Below are 26,822 nucleotides of genomic sequence, written 5' to 3'. Positions count from 1 at the left end.
GATGCTGTGAGAGGGGTGGAGCTTGGAGGTGGGGCATGAGTGAAGCAGAGAGGGTGGGGGAGTGACGTGAAAACTGTTTTTCTTCAAATTTTCAGTCGAAGTCTGCTCTCTTCTCAATGTTACAGACTGCAGCTTTAATGCACCTTTTTCCTCCTTGTTTGCACCTTCTTTAATTACTATATGCCAATATGTGACGAGTGAATTTCTCCGCTGTGAAATCAATAAAGCTCATCTAATCTAATCTAACATCATGGAAGAAGAAATAGAGGTGGTAGAGGAGTACTGTATAAGTACATTTGTGTTCACCCGGATAACAAACTATACTGAAGATGCAACAACTGTGAAGCCATCTACAAGAAGCTCACGTCGTCCAGTGTTTGAAGAAAGATGCTACATATTTTCTACAAGTCTTTTGTGGAAATTGTGACCTCTTCTGCTATCCTCATTAGAGCAGATCATGTAACAAAAACATGTGAATTACTAAGAATTTTTTTTTTTCTTTTGGGATTAATAGTGTTTTTTTTTTTACTGAATTGAACTGAATATAAATGACATTTAGTTTTATGATTTTTAACATATTATTGTTATTACTACCTAAAACAAAATGGCTTAGAACTTCCTCTTTCTTTCGTGGCGTCTCAATCTGCTAGTAGAGCCCTCAATCTGAACCAAAGCATGATGTGCATCTTCACATTATTCACAAAAAGTATTTGTAAATCATCTTAATCACAGCCACTTTTTTAATGTGCAAAAAAATTATTTTGCATGTGCAATTTAATGCACCTTATTTGGAATCGTAGAATATTAGGCCCATAAAGTACATTAACAGAAACAGGCAATCCAGGCATCCTGCCAATAAATGAAGAATTAGGGGGATATATGATAAATGAGGTGTTTTTATTTCATCCTCAGGGTAGTCGGCTTGTTCTCTCATGGGTTCCTGGCTGGCTTCGCCGTGTGGAACATCATTGTCATGTACGTGCTGGCAGGCGAGCAGATGACCACGCTGCACAACCTGCTACAGCAGTATCACCTTCTGGCTTATCCAGCTCAGTCTCTACTCTACCTGCTGCTGGCCATCAGCACCGTGTCTTCCTTCGACAGGTCTCTGCACAAATTTGGACAAAAAAGTATCCAGAAGTTTACATTTCTGTATCAAAACATCTGAAAATCTGTGTGCGTTGCAGAGTCAACCTGGCTAAGACGTCCATGGCCCTGAGAGGCTTCCTCACTCTGGACCCTGTGGCTGTGGCTTCCTTCTGTGAGTGAGACGAGTCAAAGGAAATGATCTTGCCATTGATAAATATGGTGGAGAAAATAACCAGCTTTTCATAACATCTCTGTGTGTATTCAGTGTATTTCATAGCCCTGATACTGTCCCTCAGCCAGCAGATGACCAGCGACCGCATCAACCTTTATCCTACTGCCAATGAGACGCTGTGGTGAGAACCAGGGTTGATGTTTATCAAACCTTAGTGAAAACTCAGCTGGTCACAACTGAGAACTCTTTTGTAATGATAAAAAAAATCCAGATGGATCTTAGACATCTTAGCCAGTAAGTATTTACCAGCACCTGTAGCCACTCATGTAATCTAAAAGCAGAAACCTTAAGGTCAGGTCACACCGCCTACATCCAGCTCTCCAACCTTTAATGCAATTTTTTGCTGTCAATGCACAGTTGCAGAGAAACATGTGCTGTCAGACCAGCCCCAAGCATCCTATAACATAGCTGCAGGTGGCTGAGCTGGTTTTTGGACTGTAAAGCATATCCAATAAACCATAATGAGCTCCACCTACTTTTTCATATTTATTATAATAAATATTATATATAACAGTTGTGACAATCAACTGTGCCTCAATAAAAACCAATTCACTTATGGATAATACTGAAAAATGAAAGTGAATGAAAGTGAAATGACATCTAAAAAAGTGATCTACCAGGAAAAAGAACTTTAATTATTACAAAGATGAGGAAATGACATGGACCAAAACAAATGGTCAACAAGGAAAATCTACAAAAAAAAAACCTCTACCTACAGGAAAATCTGAACACCTGATCCACAAAAGCAAATAAAATAAAAAACATTGAGTTTGTACAAACCACAGAGCCATAAAGCCACTGTTGGCTTTAAAGCTGTAGTTTGCAGACGCCAAATCTAATCTACTCAGCTGGACCAAAACTAAGAAAAATGTGAATAATGGTGTAAAAGTGCAAATAACTGTTTGAGTAAAAGCAGAAAGGTAAAAATTAGATTTGGTCTAAGTAGCCAATCAGTTGTGGTTTCTGTCACAGTACCTATCAACACAAGATATTTAGGAACCACCAAAGAAAGACGTCTCTTCTCCTTCACTCTTACAGGCCTCCAGGCTCGGAGCAGCAGATCTTGCGGCCATGGATTGTGGTCAATCTGGTGGTGGCGCTGCTGGTGGGTCTGGCCTGGGCAGTGGTTTCCACACGGCCAGACATTGACTACACAGAGGGTAAGTATGGACAGGATCAAACCTCATAAGAAATACCATTTCCTTCACTACTTTTTTTTGTTTGCTTTTATTAGTAGACTTTCTTGCAAGATAGTCTCACTATGAGAATAAAATGGGAAAAAAAAATCTTTGGTAAATCTTTGCATATCGAAAAACTCAGCTGGAGTGTGCAAATTTTTTCCACCTTACTGTATTTAATCTGTTTTCCCCTGATATATAGGGAAGATTTTCATACTATATAGATTATTTATAATGGGGCAGCTTTTCTGACCTCAAATAATGAAAAAATATCAGTATGATTATTATTATTGGAAAAGATGTAATATCTGCATCATGTTTGTATGCAAACTGCAAAAGTAGCATGCAAAGTAAATATTACTTAAAAAAAAAAAAAAATACAAACTATTGTTTGAGAAACAGGCTCTCCCTGATGCTCGTACAGGGATTTCCTTACATTCAGAGGTGGGTAGAGTACCCAGAATCCTAGTCAAGTAAGAGTAGCACTACTTTATATTATTTTTACACATGTAAGAGTTAAAAGTAGCTGTCCAAAAAAGTAAAACAGTATTTGGTAAAAATGCTACTCAAGTACTGAACACTGAGTAGCATCTTATATTATTATTTATGTTATAAAGACAAAAAAGATCCAAAGTTATGTGCAAATTTTGGTCTTTTAAAGACTATAATAAAAAATTATGATAATAATGTAATAAAAAAATAACAATCAAGGACAATTTTCCAAACCAACTGTCGTTTTTTGTTTTTTTTTTACCATAAAACCTATGAAATCAGTGTGCTTGAAATTGGGAATATTTAATTGTGTAAACAAGTTTGTTATTACTTAAGTTACTCAAGTAACCATAACTCAGTAAATATAACTAGTTAATATCCACCTCTGCTCACATTATTCAGTGTTTCAGTGCATTATTACTGCATTGTTTTCATTGATTTTATCATAATGAAATATTCTTTTCAACACTAGGTGGCAGTAAGAGTGAGCTTATATCCAGAAGGCTACACTGAAAAAGATCCTGCTTTTTATGTGTGTGTGTTTATGCTTGTTTGTGTGAACAGACTTCTTGATGACAATGGAGTTGGAGGGATTCCAGAGAGGAGATGAAAACCTGGACATCCCTGCCTGAAAGCAGTCATGTTAAATATCTGTCAGCCGCTGTATTGGACTTAATAAAAGNCATCCATCCATCCATCCATCCATCCATCCATCCATCCATCCATCCATCCATCCATCCATCCATCCATCCATTTTCTTACATGCTTATGTATGATTTTGTACCGGTATATATGTATCCATTGTTAAATGTTATTTTGTTATATAAATAAATATGTTTATCTACAGTAATGCATGAATTGGTGGCCTTTGACTGCAGGAAACCCCATCCTACACTTCAACTGGAGCATAAAGACCAGCAATGTGGAGGATGTGCTTATATTTTTACTGTGTGATTTCTGAATCCTGAACAGTAAACTAAAAGGTGAGATTTAGTTATCAAGGATCTATAGACACTTGCTAGAGTGAACAAATAATAATTCATGTCGAAAAAAGGGTTCAATGCTGCTAATTAATCAAAAACAATAAAAACTTTCGTTACACACAAATGCCAAAGTTAAGAAAAGCAGTTTCTTCTAGGTTTGGTTCAAAAGCTGCACAAATGAAAAAACATGAAACAAATCTTGAGACCAGTTTATTGCATGGTGGCATGTTGAAAACTTTATTTTTGCACTTTCCTAACAACATTTATTATTTAAAAAGTCTTCTGACATGCTTTGATTTATAGATATTTGGATACATTTCTCCTAAGTCTTTCTGCAACTCGTCTCAGTTTTTATCATTCTTCTGTTTTGTTTTTGTCTTTAAAGTCTCCCTGGTATATAACATTATTTTAACTTCAGAGGTGTTTTGGTAATCTCTACAGTTGGTCCTGGCTTTCAGGATCTAAATAGAAGTATTCCAGCTTGCCTTCCGGTTATTTATGATTTAATATCTTGTCAAATTAGGCCTTGATAAATACTGCATCTGTTTACTGAGGCTCTGAGTCAGCTTAACCCTCATAGAAACATCAACCTCATACCAGAAGTTGCTTTTGACATTGGCGATATGGCTCAGGGCGGCAGAGCTTAGACTTAGAGGTTTGCATGTCCTCTCATTGTGGAATGGAGACTTTGCTGTGTTGTGCATGTAAAAGCAAATGTGAAAGTTTCATTTCTGCCAAGTAATACCAACCTAGATTCATTTGTATTTTCAGCTTTGGCAAAAAATTAAAAGGCTATATCTGTAAATTAAGTATTAAGTTGAGCTAAAACTCTTTAAGTACTTGCACACAATTGGAGGAGTGGGTGCATGTTTGCTATAGTGAGGGACCTCGAACTGGAGGGACTGCCCAGGTTTCCATTTAAACAAGAATGGCTGTCTACACACACAAGTGTTCATCCATATGAAACCTAAAGCTGACCTTTCCCAACATTTCCAAAGTATCGAACGGTGGTAGTGAAATTTCCCACAGCCCTGGAATGCAGCACGGAGCATCCAGTGAGCTCGAGCCGCAGCCGTTGGTAGTAAGGACTATGTAAAGATGGCGGAGCTACAGATGCTGCTGGAGGAGGAAATTCCAGCCGGACGCAGAGCTTTACTGGACAGTTATACCAACCTGGAAAGAGTAGCGGAGTACTGCGAAAGCAACTATGTCCAGGTAAGGGAGCGGCTTTAAAAACCCAAAATGATAGTTTATAAAAAACAAAGGAACCCAGTGAGCGTAAGTGTAGAGAGTGGGCGGTAAGAGGGAAAGGAGTGATGGAATGACTGACCGTTATGTTACTGTCAGCAGAAAACAATTCAGATAAATAAAATTTATGATTAGGCTACTTTACTATCAATAGCAACTTGTTTTTTTAGTTGAGTTTTTTTTTTTTTACTTTTTCCTCGGCATTACAGAGCATTACATTTGAGCCAAACTTATAAATTAAATATGTGACAGCTTTAAGTGTTAAAAGTTTTAATTTACTCTCATTAAGAAATCGCATTCTCATTACATCCTAGTCGCATAAAGAGGCTTCTCGTTTTTATGGTATGAAAATGACTTAAAGCGCAGCTTACATGGTGTGACTGTTTGGAGATAATTGTTTTTATAAAGTCTATTGTCACTCATTATATTGGTGATTATCACCTAAAATGTGTCAATATTTTAAATATAAAATGAAAGTTTCTGAATTTCCTATAATTAAAGGGTATGAATCAGATTGAGATGAAGAATGCCTTAGATCTGTGTGTTTCATAAAGTAAATTCTTGATTAAATCAGGTTATAGTTGGGTGTTTATATGGTGGTCCTAATGTTATGCCATTTTGTGACTGAATAGCACTGGGAGCATGGACTACTGCAAAGCCCTGAATGTTTGCTCTGGTTTCTGGAAGCAAGATGCTGGCAGCAGATTCTCTAAATCCTGGAAGATGTGAAGTGGAGCCTCTATGGATCAGACCTGATTATTATTACAATTCACAAACATTCAATAGGTTTTCTGTTTTAGAGACTTAGACAAACGTTATTGTCATTTTGTATACACAGAGCGTATACATAACAAAATTTTGTGTATACAGCTTTCCGACAGTGACTAAGCAGCAGTTTAGCAGTGAAATAATAATCTTTTTATTCATCAAGTGCAGCAGTGGTTAAATGTACACAGTGTGGGAGAGAAATTGTGCAAAAAGTCATTGATGTTGAAGGTTCAGAGCAGTGCAAAAATAAATAGATATGGTACCATGTAGGGCAAGTATGATGTTATCAGTGTGATGCAGTCTCGATTTGTGACTTGATTGAGGGTTTTTCAGTAGTTTATCGCAGGCATCTCCAAAGTCGGTCCTCAAGGGCCGCTGTCCTACAGGTTTTAGAGGTTTCTCAGCTTCAACACAGCTGATTCTGATGATTGCAGTTCAGCACTGGAAAAAACGATCTAGAAATTAGTAAAAAGTTCTTAAATTTAGTGTATTTATCCTTAGTTTGAGTAGGTAAATATAATAGTTTGCCAATGATGAGTAGTTTTACTCTTAAAATAAGATATTTAGTTAAAATGCACTTGAAATAAGACAATACAATTGTGTTTTCTTATCTTAAATGTAAATTGCCTTGTTCCATTGGCAAAATGTCTCTTTTATCTCTTCAATCCAAGAACAAATGCACTTATTTTAAGAAAAAATGACTTATCTAGATTTTGATTTTTTCCAGTGAGCAAAAGCCTGTTAATCAGCTATCAATGAAAATCAGCTGTGCTGGAGCAGGGAAACCTCTAAATCCTGCAGGACAGCGGCCCCCGAGGACCGCCTTTGGAGATGCTTGGTTTAACAGTAGGATGGCAGTGGGTGAAAAGCTGTTACAGAACCTGCTGGTCCTGCATCAGATGCTTCGAAGCCTCTTCCCAGATGGCAGTAGGGAGAACAGTCCAATGTTGGGGGTGTGAGGGGTCACTGATGTTATGGGCTCGGGACACGCAGCGTTGAGATGAAATGTCTTTAATGGAGGGAAGAGAATGCCCGGTGATCTTCCCTGCTGTTCTCACTACTCTTCTCACCTTCTTCCAGTCTGAGGAGCTGCAGCCTCCACACTACACAGTGAGACAGCTGGTCAGAATGCTCTCTATGGTGCTTCTACAGAAGCACCATAGAGCACTATTGTAAGGAAGTCTAGCAGCCAGTTGCAGAGGGGTGTATTGAAGCCCAGCTGTTCCAGTTTTCCTATCAGATGCTGTGGGAGGATTTTGTTGAAAGCTGAACTGAAGTCCAGCAACACAATCCGCACGGGGTCCTTCTCCTACAGGTGTGCTAGGCTCAGTGGAAGAGCAGAGGAGATTCCATCGTTAGGCAAACTGGAACGTTTTTGAGGAATTTGAAGCCAAATCAGGACTTAGACTTGTTGTCCATCAGAGAAAAACTCTTCAGCCCTGACTGATCTGCAGCGATATGCTTCCATGCAACTAACTGGGATTCTGATTCTGATAAATCAATCAGGATATCCGCAGATCATGATACTCTCAGGAAAGCAGAGCTCTTTTTGCTTTAATGATATCTGTTGATTATTTTAAATGTTAAATTAACTTCCCTCCAAAAGACAGTACATGTATAAATAAAGGCAACATATAAGGTCAAAGGAAGTCATATAATCAGTAAATCATCTTAACAGGACAAATTCCATTCTGAAACCAAATCTGCAACTGTTAGGGTTCAATTTGAGTCTATTTTGTTAAATTAAAAACAGATGCTCTTAAAGTCGTAAAACTTCCTGCTATTCAAGAGATTTTTAACCTTATTTCAATTTATTAGTGAATTAGACAGATAAGGAATTTTCTTTAATATCCAGACAGATATCGATCTTATAATCGGATATGCGCATCTCTATTCGTTAACTTTTCATTCTATAAATCTTTTCTTTTTGTATTTGTTTATGCCTCAAATGAACTAGTGCTGTTTTTATTTTTGTTTGACTCTAAATAAAAAACAATTTCAGAAACTAAATCTAGTTTTAAACAGCACTTTAAAAAGGATATTTAATTAGGGATGTAAAAAAAAAGAAATGTCGAATTAAAATTAACTGCTAATTGGTGGTTTATTAGATTGAAATATTTTCCATCTGAATAATTAAAAAAATTGGCTTAGAAAGAATTTCTTTCACTGTTGCAGTGTTACCTCTGTCTTTTAGAGAGTAAGAATGAACAGTGGCCTTCATTCTTAAGCGAAGCTTACTGGTATTTACTGTAAGTAATGTCAAAACAGAGGCATGCTAGTGTCACAGGCTCTGTCCAAATGTCCGCCCTAATATATATATTGGACACTATATAGTGGTTGCGCCATTTTAAATGTGTCCGAAAGTAATAGAGTAGAAATTTCCCATAATGCACCTTGAAAAGTAGTGATCATCCATGGGAACTAGATGAGCAGATTTATTCAAGAATACTTTGCTAGGAGATCTCTCCTTGCAAAGCATTATGGGGTTTGTTGTCAAAGCGGAAAGTTGTCGCATAAGCTGTGCCACTAACCAATCTGTCCAGGAAACACGATCCGTACATCAGGTCATTTGTGCATGCGCAACCAGATATACATCTGGGTCGCCCTTGATTTTGTTTTGTAAAAAAGACTTAAAGGTGCAGTAGGAGAAGTTTTAAGGCATTTTTTTTTACCATGCCATCCACTATTGTGGACTTAGGAGTAGGGAACAAAAAAAATTATGAATTTAGTTCAGTAGCTGTTAAAGTATATATGTTATTTGTGTTTTTATAGTTTTCTTTTTATATGGAGCATTTTTCAAAATTGTAAACATTTCTACTGGGCCAGAAAGTAATGGTTTATGTTAAAATGAACATTTGGGTCAATTTGTTGCTACCCAGTTTTTATTGGGAAGTTGGTCCTAACTTTTTATTTCAAGTGACATTAAAAAGTATTAGAAAGTCTTTAATCTCACTTACCTTATCCTGCAAGAACCCTATGCAAAACAATAAATCATAACTATTTCTGAATATTACTAAAGTCTAACCTTTAATAAACCCTTCTTGTTAATGTAGGCATCACTTTACAATGAAAAGGTTTTTTTTAGATCATCCTGTTGAAATAAAAAAAAATTAACCAAATTGTATTAACTCTCGTTTTCCATAAAAAACTAAATAGATCCCAGGCTATTTTTCTGTACAGGGGGCACTTTATAACACTTGGAATTTAACCAAAGCTTTATCTCAGCAAGTCTCTCAGTCAAAACAAAATAATCCATTCATACATCCCACAATTTCACAGGATGCCTCCCTGTCAGTGGTGACAAGTTTTGCTCATACTCTTAAGCTTTGCGACTAGCTGTTGCTTAACTAGGGCCAAACTTTCCAGATGGTCTGCACGCAGGAATCTTTTTTTCTCAGCTATCAGATACATTTAAGGGTGCAGGTAATTCAAAATTGGGGGGTTATGCGCTAATTTTGTAGCTAAAACCCACTACGTATGTTGAAGCTTAGCAGCTGGGCAGCACAGCCTGCAGCTGCAGAGCTCAGCTGTCTGTGGTGGACGCCATCGCTCATACAGCCGATATGCTGCAGCTCTTTATGTTTGGCTCGAATCGCTGGTCACGTAACCACTGAGTGCAGCAAAATACCGGAAATGTGTTACAATGCATATCATTGTCATTGGAACAAATTCTTAAATTTTTACAGTCAGTCGATAATATTGATCAATTTCAGATTCATTCACTAATCCATAACTTACATCCCTAACTTTAACATCCAATTAGTGATTAAGAAAAGTATAAAGATTTAACTAACTTTTCTGGAATGGCTCTGTTTCTAAACATTTCAGGAGACACTTTAATATCACAACCAGAAACCTGATAAAGAAAGGCCGGTTACTGTTTTACTTAAACAATTATTATATGCTGAAATATGCTGAAATATTATATTTGTATGTTATGTAGAAACATTAATAAACAAGAACAATTTACATTATTAACAAATTCTTTTATAAATCGAAAGCAGTGAGTCATTTGTTTCTCCTTTTGTCAGCAGTACAGCATCCAAAGAAAGCTGGAATTTGGTCATTTGGCATCATGTTGTTTTAAGCAGAACCAAAATAAATAAAATGAGAGTCTAAATAGGCAGTTGCTGTGGTTGGCTGCCGTGTTCCTTTATGGCTGTAACATGACTGCGTGGTGTACGTGGGCAAGCAAAGCTGCTCTGAACAACTGTTCTTCCTCAGTTGGCTCACGACACACCTGCTCTAAGACACATTTCATAATCGCATTATACAGCTGTGGGTGGGAATTTCACTGTCAGTCAAGAGAGACTAGGAGAAAAATAATTACAAACAGTGGCTGAGGTGTTGCTTTGAGCTGATCCAGGTAAACGTTGCAGTCAGATCACATCTTAGCGGGATTTCTTATGGATTCCACCAATTTTACTGATATAACAGCTTTTGTTTTTTACATTGGAAACAAAAAAAAACAAAAAAAGGGAGTGTCTTTAATGATGGGAATTTAATGAATAAATCTTTAGGCAGACTCTGCTGTAAGTCATTGATTCAGGACTGAAGTCTTAAGCAGTACACACCAGTAAATCCATCCTTATGTATATTAGTCTATGTATACATAGATTTTACTTTATTTTTACATTTTGTTAAAGCTAAACTGAACAACTTTCACAGAGAATTTGTACTTCACTTGGGTTTTTCATATCTCATTTAATTTAGAAATATTTATAGAAGTTTTTGAGGGTCTTACTGCAGATTTGTAGACTTTTTTCTCCGTGTTTTAAAATCAAAACTGTTAGAGGTTTCAATATACAACTAAGTCATGGTAGAAAAAAAAAAAATGGCCGCAGCAGAGAAAAACAGCACCGTACTTATTAAAAGCAAATGTTTTTTTTAGGTTATTTAAGGTATTTGCAAGATAGAAACCCTAGAAAAAGAATGTATGGAATTAAACCAACACTGTTTAATTTCATGCTGTTTAAAAACAAGACAAAAGGAGTCAAGTAAAACACTCTGCATGGTGTCACACTGATCAGCTGTTTAGAAGTTCATAGTCGGCGTTATGGTATTCCACCCAGACCTCATAGGATTCATTTTCTCCTGAGAACATGAAAACACCTGCATGTATATGACACCCAGATAGCTGAGTCCCATTGTTTCATTAGTGGTGCTTCCAGACCTGTCATTAAAAGAGCAGAAAAGGGACAATTTTCAAGGCTGAATCAAACCATAATCTTAAAATGTTGCTGATGCTGGGCCACGGTTATATGTGCTATTAACTAACTATTAAATTATGCCATTATGGAATGATAATTTTTAAATAATTATTCCTGATCTTTTGCTTTTGTTTGATTAAAGTATTCATACAATCACATGCGAATGGCCCCAGCAGCACTAACTTGGTACTTGGCCTGTATTTGTTCTGCAAGCAGATGATGTGATCTGTTATGTAATCTTGTGCAGATCCTGTCTTCTTAATTGTGTTACTTCCTGTGTGAAGTTCTCACTGCATCTAAATCTGCCTGCTGATTTCACAGCCGAAGCACTTAAAGTCATAGGGAAATCATATTTAAATGTCAAATCATTCTGGCTTAAACATGTATATAAAAGTACTCTTTATTGGACTATATTGTCCCACAATTTAGAATTCTTTTAATTATCTTATGCAGGCCAGTTAGTTATACGTCAGCCTGTACACCTAAATTCGTCCAATCATATATCAATGGTCATCTGTCAATCAAATTTTTTCGGTCATAGCATCTTGATTCATCTGTCAAAGCTAATATACGCAACGGATGAAATAAGAATAAGAACTATTTACTAGAGATGTCCCGATCCAGGTTTTTGCACTTCCGATCCGATACCGATATTGTTTTTGAACTTCCGATCCGATACCGATACTGGCCGATACCAGCCTATCCGAGCATGTATTTAAGTTTAAGTTAAAGTATTTAGCCTTAGTTGTAAGACTCATGTTGAAAAGGGTTTTAGTACTCTTGATAACATCTAGCCAGCTAAATTAGGTGAGATTGAATAAAACACAATGATTGGTAACAACAAACTTACCTGTTTATTAAGAGATAAACACAAACTGGACAAAATTATGAATAGCAATCTGAAATTGCACAGTGAGCAGTAAAACCGTAAACAGTTAAAGGTGCAAGTATTACTGTAAGTTTTAATAAAAATGCAAAACAGGGGAACACTGGCGCAAAATAGTGGAATGGATCGTTTCAATCGGCGAAACTGGAAAATACGGACTGGATTAAAAAAAAAAAACTGGATCGGCAGTCTGGATCGGCATTTTACATGCTTTGCCGATACGCATTTTTTTGCCAATATCGGCGTCCCGATCCGATACATGGATCGGATCGGGACAAGCCTACTATTTACACTACCATTGAGTTCCGTCCCAGTGTTCTCTGGGATGGACGTCTTTGTCTTCGGCAGGCGTAGAGCTAATAGAACTGGCAGCGTTGCGAGGCAAGGGCTCAAACATGTACGGCTGTAAGCCTTCTACACCAAACCAAGCTTCTGTCGCCCTGGCGTCCTCTTCCACGACATCTTCGTCCCCACTTTCCTCCTCTAAATAAAAAATTTATGACAGAGGAAACTCATCCACGACCTCCGACACAAAACTCTATGACAGTGTCATTTCTAAGTCACCAATTTAGTGCTACTTGGTTCCAGTTCTATTTGCCATTGGGAACCTACTAGCACTAAGTTGCTAACTGGTTACCAAGATGCTTCCGAGAAAATGGCTACTATTAAAATTGCTTGCGAACCTTCTGCCACAGCAATCCCGTCCTCTTGATAAACGACCAATTCACTTTATTCACTCATGTAAAATTGGGCACCACTAGGGAGAATTCGGGAATGCAACGGTTGGAACGGCCGTTTCCCTATGACTTTAACTGTGAAAAGCAGTGTTAAAAACTCACCTTGACAAAGAATTTTTGAAGATAAATTCACAAGACATCTTGTGTTAAAGGCAAGCAGACTTTTGCTCAGTGTAGTATTTTCAGAACAACTGAGTGAAAGTCCAGTATCTCCGATTTGAGTCTGTTTTGTGGTTTCCAATACCTGGATGACTGAGACTGTACACTGAAAACTAATCTAGATTCCTGTTCTGTAGAGTTCTGTCCTGTTCAGGGTTTTCACTGGGTCTCTGTCTCTCTTCTCCATAATAAAGAAATGTCACATCCTGTTTCAAATACTATTAATTAACCCAAACCTTTCTAGACCATCCTTCTAAAATGGAATTTTGCCCTAAACTGATCCTAAATTTCGCCATTTCCTCAGATTTGATTCTTTAATTTTTTTCAAATGTATTTTTAAATTTGATCTTTTAGACATATTTTTATCAAGATTTTTTATTTTTTAGTTTTACTTTTCAGAAAAAAAACATTTGTTGCAGGTTTTAATCTGTTATTTCTGTTTTTCAGATTGAGTTATACAAATTCGTATAACTCAAATTTGAAAAATAAAAATAAAAAACTGATTGTAAAATATAAAATCTCACAAGAAAAGATTTGAAATATAAAAATATGATTAATTCAGCTGAAAGAAAAAAAATTAAAAAATACATAGACCAAATGTTTTCTCAAAACCTTTTTTTTTTTGAGAAAAACGTTTAAGTTCCTGATTGTACTTTTTTTTTTCAGATATCCATTTACAAAACACGTTCTTTTCTTGCAAACATACAAAAAAAATGTCTGCTTGTTTATTGTTCAGTCCTGAGAAGTCTTAGTGTTTTGGTGCACCCTAGCCCTGCTGCTTTGTTCCTGTAGTATTCAGCTGCTCCTGAGGAAGAAAAGTATCCCACAGCATAATGCTGTTAAGCTTGTAAATAGAGCTGATTCTTTTAGCTCACAACCAAAGAAATCCCACTGAATACAAGCTCATCAGAACACAATACAATATAAAGTATTCAGTAGATTAGAATCTGTTCTGAAGTGAGAAGCTAAACACCTATTAAATAATAAAATAATAAATCATATAGATAATAAAATAATAATAAATAAATCATAAAATAATAACTTTGAAACAGGTACTAAACATATCCCTGATTAGACCAACATTTCTGCTTTTAAGTCGTATCTGTTTGTCTGTCTTTTTCACAAAGAAAAATTGTGATCTAAGTTATTTATTTTTTCTTGAAATAATTCTCTGGATTTGAGTAGAAAAGTATGACAATTTATGGAATAAAATTAACTCTGCTTAACATAGCTTAAAAAAACACAGCGCCAATTTAATTATCCTATTTTAATGGAAAAAATGCTTCTTTTATTGGCGTAACTTATTTACCTGGTAAAATTCAACATTTTTTTCATGCTTATTTAAAATCAGTTTTTGCACTGTGTTTTCTCTCTCCCCCCTTTCCATCCTTCATACTTATCTCTCATCCCAAACCGAAAAGCTGTTCTTGTAGTTTTACACTGTTTTATCAACTACCTGCAGTTCCACAATGAAAGCTCTTCTAATGAAAACTCACATTTTTATAAATTATGGACGTATTCAGGGTCAGGGCAGTGAAACAACAGACTCTTATGTGAAAAGTTCTTATGTGAAACCAGGAATGGCCAGATCTTTTTAGACTTAGACAGACTTTATTGTCATTTTGTACTCAGAGTGTATACAAAAATAAATTTCGTTCAGTACAGCTCTTAAGACATTTCCATTTTTAAAGTGCAGCAATGTTGAAATGTAAGCAGCAGTGATAAAATGTAAACATAGTGATCAAACTTCACTTTGAATATTAGCTTTAAAGGTAAATTAAATCTCGGCAAACATAAATTCATCTGCGTCTCTTTTGGTTAAAAAAATGGACTGCTATTAACTAAGCTTTCATTAAGGCCAGCGAGGAGCATCTGTCTTCCCCCTCTAGTATCTCACATCTTGATCTATCACAGCTGGTACCAGTTAGCTGTCAGCAGAGGTAGCTGGAATTATGCTAAGCCTCCAACTGCTCATTAGAAACACATGGCACCGCTGCAGGAGGCTGCATGTGGAAGCCCAGTGTGTGCACGTGTGTATTTTGGGTTGGAAACCATGGTGATCGCGTTCTCAGTTGAGTCAGTATCAGCCTTCACTTTCAGTGCCAATGCCAGGAACAGCTCCTGCGGGGGCAGAACCGGCTGAGCATTTGGAAACATGGGTTTGTGACTTTTGGCAAACCAGGGATGAACCATTACACAAGCTGACGTGGGATTTAGTTTCACCAAAGCAAGAATCATGCTGATTTATCCAAACCAGTTAGTGTCATTGATGTGATCAAATTCTCGCTGCTATGAGGTTAAACTTTCCTCTATAAACCTTAATTTATCTGTGATTTCCTTGTATGCCTGTTATAGAAAAGTGACTCTAGATCTCTTAATAATTGTTCTTTCCTGCAGTAGGACCAAAAAAGTATCAAACACACATACTGTTGGCCAGCTGAGAGACATAGTCCGTCCAGCGTGTCCTGGGTTGTTCCCTGGACCCTTTCTCCTAGTGGAACGTACCTGGAACACCTCTCAAGGGAGGCGTCCAGGGAGCACCCAAAAAAGATGTCTGAGCGACCTCAGCTGAGTCCTCTCGAAGTGGAGAAGTGGCTCTACTCCCCTGCAACATCTAGCCGGTCAGCCAGGCCAACAATGCCTCTAACGACTTCCCCCTTTCAGAGGCACAGACCAGTATTGGGTATTGCAAGCCAACAAAAGACCTTAATGACTCCCCATTCCTAAGAGGCGAACCTGTTCTTCTGGTTCAATTTTCATGTTTTCTAAGCTAAAACATGGATCTGTTTGGGCTATTCTATAAAGCTTGGAACTCAAAGCTAAATCTCACAATTTAAATTGAAAAAGCTTCCTGGATGGGAAGCGAAACGTCTTTAAACATGGAAAACAAAGTCCAGTCGATTGTTGTTTAACTTTTTTAGGAATTACTGTGACCTGGATGACTGAGTATCTTCACCAGCATAATGATCAGATCGCTCTCTTGTCTTTTTGCATAAAAAAAAAAATTCTCCTGGCTCCTGGAGTTTAACCTCTTTATGTATGTAGTCATCTTAAATAGATTTATGCTGACAGCCCTGTAGAGGTGAATTCAGATAGCTCCTGAATTAGTTTTTGTGATTGTTTGATGTGCTGCATCCAGCTTCAAAGGTTTAGATTTCCTAACCGAAGCTTCAGCTACTCTAGACGCTTGGATGCTTGGTAAACCCTACACCTGATGGTGACAATACTGCAAGACTTTCCTTATTAAAATTTTGCCGCTGGACATTTTGACGCACCTCAATGCCGTGTCCCACAGACTTTTCATGTAAACCAGACATCCTGATGCTTAGAACCCATTTGGCCACTCCCCACAAGACATTGCAATGCCTGGGATGATCTAAAACAAACCGAATGGTGTAGAGCAGAATCCACCATAAATAAATTGGGTAGAATATTTACTAGTTGAAAAGGGGAACATTTCTTCATGCAGAGTGGTTTTCTGACGTGGCAGTTATTGTCCCAATGATAATTTGACATGTAATATATTTCTGCAAACCTGCAGAAAGTGGAAATCCTGGTGTATAACTTAGCAGATGGCTTTAAATGTTGAAGTTTCCTCAGGAACTCTGATACCAATCAGTAAATCTCAAGTTTAAATAACATCATCTTACTGCTTACGTTCAGTTATTAAGCTTTGTCTTCAGCTTAGTATAATGTCCATCGATGCATTGTCCTCCGCTTATCTGAGATCTGTTCAGGGACAACAGGTACAGAAAAGAATGGTGGCTTAGCCATCCATCTCCAAGCTGATTCTGAGGGATCCCAGCTATTTCTTGGACAGACTAGATATACGGACCATATCCAGTGGGCTGTGCCTGGTAAACCTCTGATGCATTCCTCTGGGTGGAATATTCACCAATCTCTCATAGTTTACACTCATGCTGATCACACAGAACCATTTTCTACATAACATTTCATAGAAAGGACAATCTCTTTTTATTCCAAAATGGTTCTAGAACCAGGAAGCCGGTGACATACCTTCTTTTACAAAGCAAGAGTTTACTGCACACAGGTTTCTTCTCTCTAAGGAGACAAAGAGTCACAGACCATTAGCCATAAGTCTATATCATCCTACTTTTGAGCTACTGTTTTGCCTGAAGTGTTACAGTAAACCTTAAGTGATTATAAAAACATTCAGGCAGTAAACCTTGCCTGCCACAGAGCGGGACATTTCCTTCTATGGTCAAGGCAGGCAGCAGGCTGCTGGTGACTGTCTCTGAGGGCTCTTTGGCACCAACATAAGTGAAGAACCAGGTTCCACAGCTACTTTAGTAGATATGCATTTAAACACCACTAAGCTGCATTGCACCTGTTCTAACATACAATCTAAACTTAGACAAAAGGACTGATTTTACAATGTAAACATGGCAGTGATGGTGTTGGTTTGGTTTGCTGCTTCAGGACAAGAATAACATGTGGTAATTGGTAGGAACTTGCACTTTGCTCCTGAAGGGCTGTTTGACTACCTTGTTCTGACTTTAAGCCCATGCACACCTAGGTTGCGAAGCTGAAAGTTTATCTCTGAAAGGTTTGAATACAAAAATATTCCACTCGACTTTGTTTCCAAGTTGGAAGACGTTTCTCTTCCCATCCAGGAAGGTCTTTCAATTCAAAATGTTTCAGGATTTATAAAGTGGACCAAAAACAAAGTCTTGTTTTGGCTTAGAAGACATGCAAATTGAACCAGACAAATTGGTCCACCCTTTGGAATGGGGGTGGTTTGTTTATTTTGTTAGCCTGTAATACCTGATACCTGTCTATGTCTCTGAAAGGAGGGTTGTTAAAGGAAATTGTTGGCCTGCCTGAACATGCAAGACTTCTATTCCCCTGTAAGGTGGTGGGAGTTGCGATGATAGTAGGAATGAATCAACTCTATCGCTGAATATTAGATCTTTGAAAGCTGAAAAAACTTTCTATTCAGCGATTGATTTGATTGCATGTTTTCTGAGCCAAAACAAGGCTTTGTTTTGGTCCACTCTATAAATCCTCAAACTCAATGCTATTTCTGACATTTTCAATTGAGAACGCTTCCTGGATAGGAAGCAAAATGTCTTCAAACTTGGAAAAAAAGTCCAGTGGATTATTTATTTACTAACTATTTTGGAAAGAAAAAAACAAAGGTGTTCTAATGGCCTGCTCAAGTTACACACTTAAATCTATTTAGAAAATGTTCTATAGACAGATACTCTAGGGACTGGTCCTATGTTTATGTTATTATTCAGCATTTTCCCTACTTAGATAATGTTTGTTGTATCCTTTCAGGCAGAAGCATCTTTAAATTTACAGCATCAGTTGCCACACCCAAAGCTTTTTTGTAGGTAATTTTTTGTTGTTGCTGTTTTTGATTCATTAAAAACCTCAATATGCATCACAATGCAGCAAGAAGCATCAAAATATGATTCATTGGATTGTATACTTTATGCTAATAAAGTGTAAATGAATTTCCCTTCGGGGATTATTGAAGTATAATTGAATTGAATATGCCTTCATTAAAAAAGAGGTCAGAGAAATCAGAGCGTGCATAGGAGTCCATGTAGATCTAATATGATTCATGTTTGTGAACTTAGTTGGAAATAAAAATCGGTCTTTATTAACAGCATCTGTACGTGTCTATATGTGTGTATGTGTTGTCTGCCCTTGCGCTAGGCCAAATAAGGCAGCAGCCCAACTAGGTCAGTGCTAACGGGACATTAGAGGGAAAAAAAAGGCTGCAGAGGAGATGTAAAGATGTCGTAATACATTTATGGAGGATTTCAGACAGAATGGGAATGAAACAGATGCTGAAAAACATGAGAAAAAAACATTTAACCAACTAGTGCAGAATGGATGTAAACAAAACAAATTCCTGAATGTCAGGATATTCTTTCTTTTTTAGTTTTTGGGGACTCAAATGAGCTTCAAGCTTCCCATCATACACTTTAGTTATTTAATGCAGCATTCAAAAAAAAGAAAAGCAATGAAAGGTCATGGTACTATTGTTACAGCTGAAGGCATGCTCATGGCTGCAGACCTCCACTGGTCAGCAAAATCAACAATGTCTAATACCGACCTCTTTTCCATTTGAGTCAAGGTTAGACGTATATCTCAAACCCATAAGGTGCAAATGATGGACTTAAGTGTTTTATACATGTTTCACAGGATGCTTCTCTCTATAGCGGCGATAGAAACAAACAATGCTATCAGGCTGTAGCACATAAATATCCACACAAGGCCTACAGTTCTTACACAGTAATATGTACTACATTTTCCCATCAATTTGCATGACCAACAGAAAAAATGCTTTCACCCAATTTTCCTTTCCATCAAATAGAAGGAGCTCCTGACTTCTAAACTAGCAAAATTAGCTTTGTTTTCACTGCAGGTTTGGCCTCCTCCCTCATTTTAACTATTAACACTAATGGCACCATTGGCATTGCTGGAAACTAGTTTTGCTCCTGAACGCTCCTCTAACGCAGTCAACGGTAAAGGCAAAGGTCATTACTAAGGTATAAGGTCATCATCTAAAGTATGAATAATGAAATTTTACATATAGTTTAAATACAACAAATATTGTTTTCATCATGATTTAATATTACATACACTCTCATATCACAATAATGATAGATTGATGTTACATAATGAAGCCCTCTTATAAAATTAATTTCATGTAACTGCAGTTTAAACCGGCTCCACTAATGACATCAAAATCTCACAATGTTCCATCTTTGGAAAGTATACAATATACAATAAAAATATTGTATGTATTTGGGAATGATTTAAGAGAGCAAGCAGGTAGAGAAACTGCTGTGATGCGACAGAGAGGCAGATGTTTTTTTTAGTTTATATAAATACTACGTAAAGGTCGAGAGGAACTTGCTTATTCATAGATGTATAAATACCAGATTGAGGGTAAAAAAAAGAACTTTATAAAGTAGAATCCCATTTAATGAACTGTTGGGCTTGCTTGTTACCCAAAGAAGGATGTTAATTCAGCCAGTTATAATAATGCCTTAACTACTGCTGTGTCTCTGTGACCTCAGGTAGCTTCCACCGGCAGTTTGCCGTATATAAAGTTTAAGCTTTTCTGCAAGCTGCTGGCAGGACTGGAAGCAGATTTTAAGCACTTCCTTCTGCTGTTATCTGGTTCAAGAAATGTGGAATTCGCCTTGGACTGCAAATGTAGGGCAATGGGTCATCTGAAGTCATGACACAAACTGGGTGTGTGTGTTTCTGTTTGCATTGTCAGTTATAATATGCCTTGACTCCATGTATCTGTGTGTGCAAACACACACACAAACGCACACCGTCGCGTTTCTCTGTCCTAGTGGGGACTTTCATTTATTTCCAACCCATTTCTGTGACCCTTACCCTAAACCTAACCAATACAGATTCATAGCTTACCCTAACCCCACCCTAAAATCAATTCACACCTTAGTCCTAAACCTTACACCTAACCCCAAACAGCATATTTACCCATGGGGACGGGGCATTGGTCCCCACGATGTGCTATGATCTATGGAAAATGGCCCCCATTAAGAAATACCCACCCACACACACAAACCCACACAGATAGATACACACTTGAGTGTCAGTGTGTTTCTTGTCAACTTCAGGCTTGAATGAGTTTGCACTGACCTATATTGGGCTTCAGCACACACACCCACACACAGATGATATTTTTATGCTTGTGAGGACTGAAATGGGTATATTTTCCATACATCCACTCAACGTGATCTCTTTACATTTAGGTTAAGATTATTTGACTCATAATGCTTCAGAATGCTCTGTTTATAATTCAAGAATGTTATCTGTGTTTTATAATAACAAATAAATCCACCTTGTGTGCATATACATGTTCAATTCAGTTTATTTATATAGCGCCAAATCACAACACATGTCATCTCAAGGCTTTTTGCAGGGACAATTTTCCCATTTCATACATAAATGTACATAAAGTGTGAATATAGTTTAGTTTATTGGTGTGATTCCGAAAATTTCACTCAGATTCTCAGCATCTAAGCAGCCACTTTAACCATACACTTTTTTACTTCCGCTCATACCATTTGTTTTCTTTTTTATTTATTTGGACCTGAGTTGGATATAGTTTTGCTACACTCACTCAGGTCCAGTTATTTGGCTGCTCCGATACGTGTCAGCATATTAGGCAAATCAACAGCACAACTTAAGACTAGGATCCAGGAGAAAATTGACAACCTAAAACTCCCACATCCATGAGCAAGACTCCAATCTTTAGCTCATATTTGCTTAACCAGACATCACATGTCGACAGCTCTAGTTGTTTAGGAGACTGATTCCATCCTGATGAAAGATATCATAAATCTTGGAACACCCATTGTGATTTATATAGAAAGAAAACCACCCACAGATCACTAGTTTCCAGACATTTCAGCCTCTAACCCCAAAAATAACAATGCAAACTGATGACCCCATAAAATTATGTCTCTTTATTAAATAATACATGTAAAATACTAAAAGTATTTTTTATACCATTTAATTAATTAACTGTGGAATTTAAATGTTAATGGTATAGTAAATGTTTGAATTATGTATTGGATAAATAACTAAAGGGGGTCATTGATGATGTTAGGGGCTCAGGACACGCAGTGCCTGGATGAAATGTCTTTTATGGAGGGAAGAGGAGCCATAAAAGACATTTCATCCCAGAGCTGCATATCACTCAGCAATCAGGTTGCATTGATTGTGTTAACCATCTTATGACCACGACTTAGTAGCTCACTTTCCCCGACCCCCGACTTTGGATTTTATTGGTAGATGAGCCAATCAAAGGAACTGCATGTTTTATATTGATATCTTGTCCTTTGTGTTTGACCCATCTCATAGTAGTAGTGGGCCGCACATACTGGCTTTCTTTGCTAGAACATTAATGGGAGTAAAGTTATCTTAGGTTTTCTTCATCCCCTAGTTTTTTATTTAGCTGCTCTTAGTTGCTTGTATGTTTTTTTAAGTTGTTGACCCTGTCTGACTCCAGTCCCAAATCTGTCTGTTGCCCCCTCTTCCCACAGTCTGCAGACAAACACCGAGCGCTGGAGGAGACAAAGAGCTACACCACCCAGTCTCTGGCTAGTGTCGCCTACCTTATCAACACCCTGGCCAACAATGTGCTGCAGATGCTCGACATCCAGGCCTCACAGCTCCGCCGCATGGAAAGCTCTGTCAACCACATTTCACAGGTCAGATGATCCTAAATGTTCCTCTTTCAGTGGTGGGTGGGGTGACGTGTCCCAAGCGTATAGTAAACTTCTGTTTGCACAATTCTTTCTTATTCAAACAAAAAACTGTATGCATTTTATCCTGATTTCCTCGGATATAGGAATTCTTAGTCACCCATATATAGAGTCCATTTAAGTGTAAAACTGCTGAGCTGTGAGGGCTAAATATAAGCATTAGATAGAAAGACTTTATTCAGAGAACTGTGAAATGGTGACTCTGTTGGAGCTGCATGGAGCCTACTACTAATATGTTGATGAAAAAATCACTAATCTGGTCTCGAACACAGACATTGACATATGCCATGAAGTATGTCGAAAATTTTGTTCCATTATTGTTCTCAGCAAAGAAAACATTTTGTAAAAGAAAAAAAAACCACAACCCAGAAATGAAACGTTGAAAAAGCTTTTTAAAATCATTTTAAAATTAATGATAGTAATATATGATATTGATATATTATGATACATTTTTATATTTTATGATATATTTTATTCTTTCAAATGTTATTTTCCAACCTTTTTCCTTTTACAAATTTTGTTAGTTACACTTTTTAGTTTTTCAAATGAATCTTCTTGAGATGGATGTTTATGATATTTTCTTTACTTCAAGCCCAAATACAAACATTCACACTTGACCAATAAAATGTTTTTGCTAACATCCATGCAGATCAGTGCATCTGTGTCTTCACTCCTCACTCCAGAGAAAAGCCAGTCCTCAGAAGTGAAGAGAATGTTATCTGTAAGCCCAATTTTAAAAGATTGCAATTTAAAAAATTTATCTGAAAAATCTCGGGAAAAAAAAAAAAATTGAAAAAACGTTTAAAAATAATACAGTAAAAAGAAATTGAGAAAAATAAATGAAAAAAAGTAAAATCTTAGAAAACAGAAAAGTTTTTAATCAAAACGTTTTTGATCAAGAATTTTACACTTTTTTGTTCCTGGATTTCATTTTTTATTTTATTTTTTTGCATTAACAAAATATGTCCTTTTCCTGCAAGGATACAGATTAAAGAATGGTTCCATGTTTAACCTGCAAAACAAGGGTGTAATGTTGTAATTAAATTTGGTGGGACACTCGGTTGGTGGCTGATGGAACCCGAACGCTTATTTTAGTTTAGGTTTTTGTATTTTCCAAAAAAGAGCTCAAACATATATTTATTGAATGCTTTCCTATTATTGAGAACACAAGAGAACCACAATACACTGATATTTATATTTATCGATAGTTAGAGAGATGCCTTTTAGTGCATTATACACTCACCGGCCACTTTATTAGGTACCCCATGCTAGTAACGGGTTGGACCCCCTTTTGCCTTCAGAACTGCCTCAAATTTTTTTCTATTTCGGACCATTCTCTGTAAACCCTAGAGATGGTTGTGCGTGAAAATCCCAGTAGGTCAGCAGTTTCTGAAATACTCAGACCAGCCCTTCTGGCACCAACAATCATGCCACGTTCAAAGTCACTCAAATCACCTTTCTTCCCTATACTGATGCTCGGTTTGAACTGCAGGAGATTGTCTTGACCATGTCTACATGCCCTAAATGGACTGAGTTGCCGCCATGTGATTGGCTGCTTAGAAATTAAGTGTTAACGAGCAGTTGGACAGGTGTACCTAATAAAGTGGCCGGTGAGTGTATATATAGGGCCCAAAAACATTCATGTATAAAAAGATAACGAATAACAGACGATTCTGATGCCAAAATCGATATATCTCTCATCCCTAGAATTTACAATTTCAATTCAATTCATCCATCCAGAAAAATATGCATATGCTGCATTTTAAATATAGCATTTTTTCCCTGTAAACCTTCTGGTAAACTTGGAGATATATTTTATATTTTCTTGCATATCCCAGTAAATCTGATTCATCCCTATTTCTCTCTGTGCTGTTTAAAAAGATTTATGAGCCTCTTTACTAATATATTGATTAGGGATGCACGATATTGGGATTTTGGCCGATATCCGATATGCCGATATTTTAAAACTCATGTAGCCGATAACCGATATCGATGTTAAAGCTGGAAAAAAATAAGTAGTCATTGAAAATAGCAGTTTTCTTATCCATTTCTGACACTTTGAAAAATAACATACTCAAATATATTTTCATATGCTGATATCAAATAGATTTTTAAAAACGCAGTATCGATTTATTTTACTTTCAAAATCTCGTGAAATTTCATCGTTCTGTTACAAACTCTCGTGATATTTTGCAAATTCTTGTGAGATTTTGTTAGTAAAATAGATCGATACCGCGTCAATATATCAACATATAAAAATATGGCAAAATTTCTTGAATTTTCGGGGGATTTCGTAGCATAACGATGACATATAGCAATATTTCATTAGTAAAAGAGACTGATATGGTGTTTTTAAATGGCAATATATCAGCATATGAAGATATTGTGATATTTTAATGTATCAATATTTTTTCCCTCGTCTTTAGAAGTTTTTAAGTCTGTAAAAAAGAAGTTTTTGAGGAAGAAGAAGAAGCAGTTTTTTTTTTTTTTTTTAGACTTTAGAAACTCAGAAGCTGATCAAATATCGGGTTAAATATCGGTGGGGTGGCCGATGTCCGATATTAAGTTTTAAGGCCGATACAGGCCGATACCGATAGGGGGCCGATTATATTGTGCATCCCTAATAATGATGCCAGAACCAAAATTTCAAAATATGTAGAAGCTCTGCAGTCGGATTCTGTCTGTTCAATAAGAAAACGTGTAAATTTTTCTGAGAAGCGAAGCCTTTTTTTAACTAGTAAAGAAGAACAAAGCATGTATGTTTTCTAAAGCTTCTAGCATTATAATACTAACTTGTATAAACTTAATCTCTGTTGCCACTTATAACTGAAAAAGCTCCATGTCTAACGAACAGATTTTTTTGTTTCATCTCAAATTTTTTTAACCAACCCGTCTTCTATCTTTTACTTAAACACACATCGAAGTAGCTGTAGGTTAATGCTGCTGTGTGTCTTTCCTTCAACCTACTTTGGAATGCGACCAGAAATCTGAAGATGTTACACCGAGAGGCGGGACACTGGGGCAGCACGAGAGAGAAAAAAAAACACTGACTAAAAATGCTCTGAAGACAGCTGCACCCAACCTCTGCTACCTTTGGCTTAGGTAAATGAGTAGAAATAGGAAAAACAGCATAACTTTTAGGTGGGGACTGTCCCCTCCAGGCCAAAGTTGGTGGGTATATGTCCATACCAGTCCTTCAGAAAGTTACGCCTGTGCTATAATGGATTAACTCTGAGCACAATTTCTCATCACAATCTTCCAGTTTTTGTTTGTAGAAATGCTATAATTTGTCATTTTTATCTCACTTCACAATTATTTACGACTTTATTTCATTTCATAAAATCCAGCTCAAATAGTTTCAGAAAGCGAACACCTTGTAGTTCCAGTCTCTATCCACCAGCACCTTATAAAACAGAAAATTGTCTTCATGTTGGGTCATTTAAAATGTTAATTTTTTTGAACGCTTTTAGGCACGAGTGTACATGGGGAATCAGACATGGTTCAGTCATCTAAAGGAAAAGGACTCATGGGTGTCAGCATTTAGGAATCATGTATGCATCCATGCAGGTTCAACTCTGTTAGCTGCTCTCTGGACATCACTGTGTGCTGCAAAGTGCAGCAACCCTGAATCTAAGAGAGGCTGAAGTGCAGAAACATGTTTTCTTTCCTCAGACATAAGTGTTATAAGCTTGATTTGGAAAATACATTTTTTATCACATCATGTTGAAGTAGACCGAACAGTGTTAAAACATCATGTTCTTTTTTTACATACAGAACAGTTTTTTTATCATGGCTTTTAATATATTAGCTGTTCTTCGAATCTAAATGTCATGATGTGAAGATGAAACAGAAATTGGTGCATTCTGGTCATTTCAGTAAAGAATGGCCACAATTTAAACTTAAAAGCACCAATAAACCACAAATCAAACAAACTCAAACAGAAATCTAAAGACCCTGTCACTCCTTGATGATTTAGATTTGAATAAGTTATGAGTATGTTTTGTATAAGTTGCTGCTGAAGTACGCTGGAAAACGCTGAAACACGCTGAAACACGCTGGGACACATCGACATAGGGCAAGTACGTCACAGAGTTTTAAGCATGCTCAAAATTTCCCGACGTACGCCAGCGTCTGCTCATACGTGGGCCATAAGTTACAGGTAAGTTATTTAATCGTTGACATACGTTAAGTGAAAGTTACTCATAATTCGTGGTGTCTGGCTTATCCAAAACCTATGAGCAACATGTACATAACCTATGTTTAACTTATCAAGGCCTTATCTCCAACGCATAACGTATTTGACGTGTTCCAGACGACCTCTGAGCGTGTTTCTAAATCCCAGCTGCTGTATAATGATGTATTGGATGCATTTTGGTATAAAAGGGGGTTCACAGGAGGAAACCATCAGTTCTCTTCCAGACTGCATCCCATCATAGGGTGATGGATCCACCCTGCGTTCACGCCCACGGTCACGACCAACAAATTTCCTAGCTGACAAAAAGCTGAATCTGCTGCAACTCCGAAGCTTCTTTCTTTCTTTTTTTTTTTTCTTTTTT

The 26,822-nt window shown here is 37.0% G+C and overlaps 2 protein-coding genes across 2 annotated transcripts in view; both read left to right on the top strand.

Annotated features, from left to right (window-relative positions):
• Positions 1-3,623, top strand: part of LOC107090136 (transmembrane protein 237A-like) — an 18,075-nt gene extending 14,452 nt beyond the window's left edge. The window contains exons 7-11 of the mRNA XM_015383338.1: positions 913-1,104; positions 1,188-1,261; positions 1,355-1,442; positions 2,360-2,481; positions 3,556-3,623. Of these exons, the coding sequence (XP_015238824.1) occupies positions 913-1,104; positions 1,188-1,261; positions 1,355-1,442; positions 2,360-2,481; positions 3,556-3,623 (544 nt within the window). The remainder of the gene's footprint in view (positions 1-912; positions 1,105-1,187; positions 1,262-1,354; positions 1,443-2,359; positions 2,482-3,555) is intronic.
• A 1,436-nt stretch (positions 3,624-5,059) lies between these two features.
• The window catches only part of LOC107090126 (abl interactor 2-like), a 44,252-nt gene continuing 22,489 nt past the window's right edge, over positions 5,060-26,822 (top strand). The window contains exons 1-2 of the mRNA XM_015383327.1: positions 5,060-5,189; positions 22,045-22,212. Of these exons, the coding sequence (XP_015238813.1) occupies positions 5,073-5,189; positions 22,045-22,212 (285 nt within the window). The 5' untranslated portion in view covers positions 5,060-5,072. The remainder of the gene's footprint in view (positions 5,190-22,044; positions 22,213-26,822) is intronic.

This window comes from Cyprinodon variegatus, unplaced genomic scaffold (genome assembly GCF_000732505.1).
Source record: "Cyprinodon variegatus isolate N-32 unplaced genomic scaffold, C_variegatus-1.0 Scaffold282, whole genome shotgun sequence".
NCBI classification, from domain to species: Eukaryota; Metazoa; Chordata; class Actinopteri; order Cyprinodontiformes; family Cyprinodontidae; genus Cyprinodon; species Cyprinodon variegatus.
The sequence above is the reverse complement of the archived record's forward strand: the minus strand, read 5'-3'. Positions and strand labels throughout refer to the sequence as shown.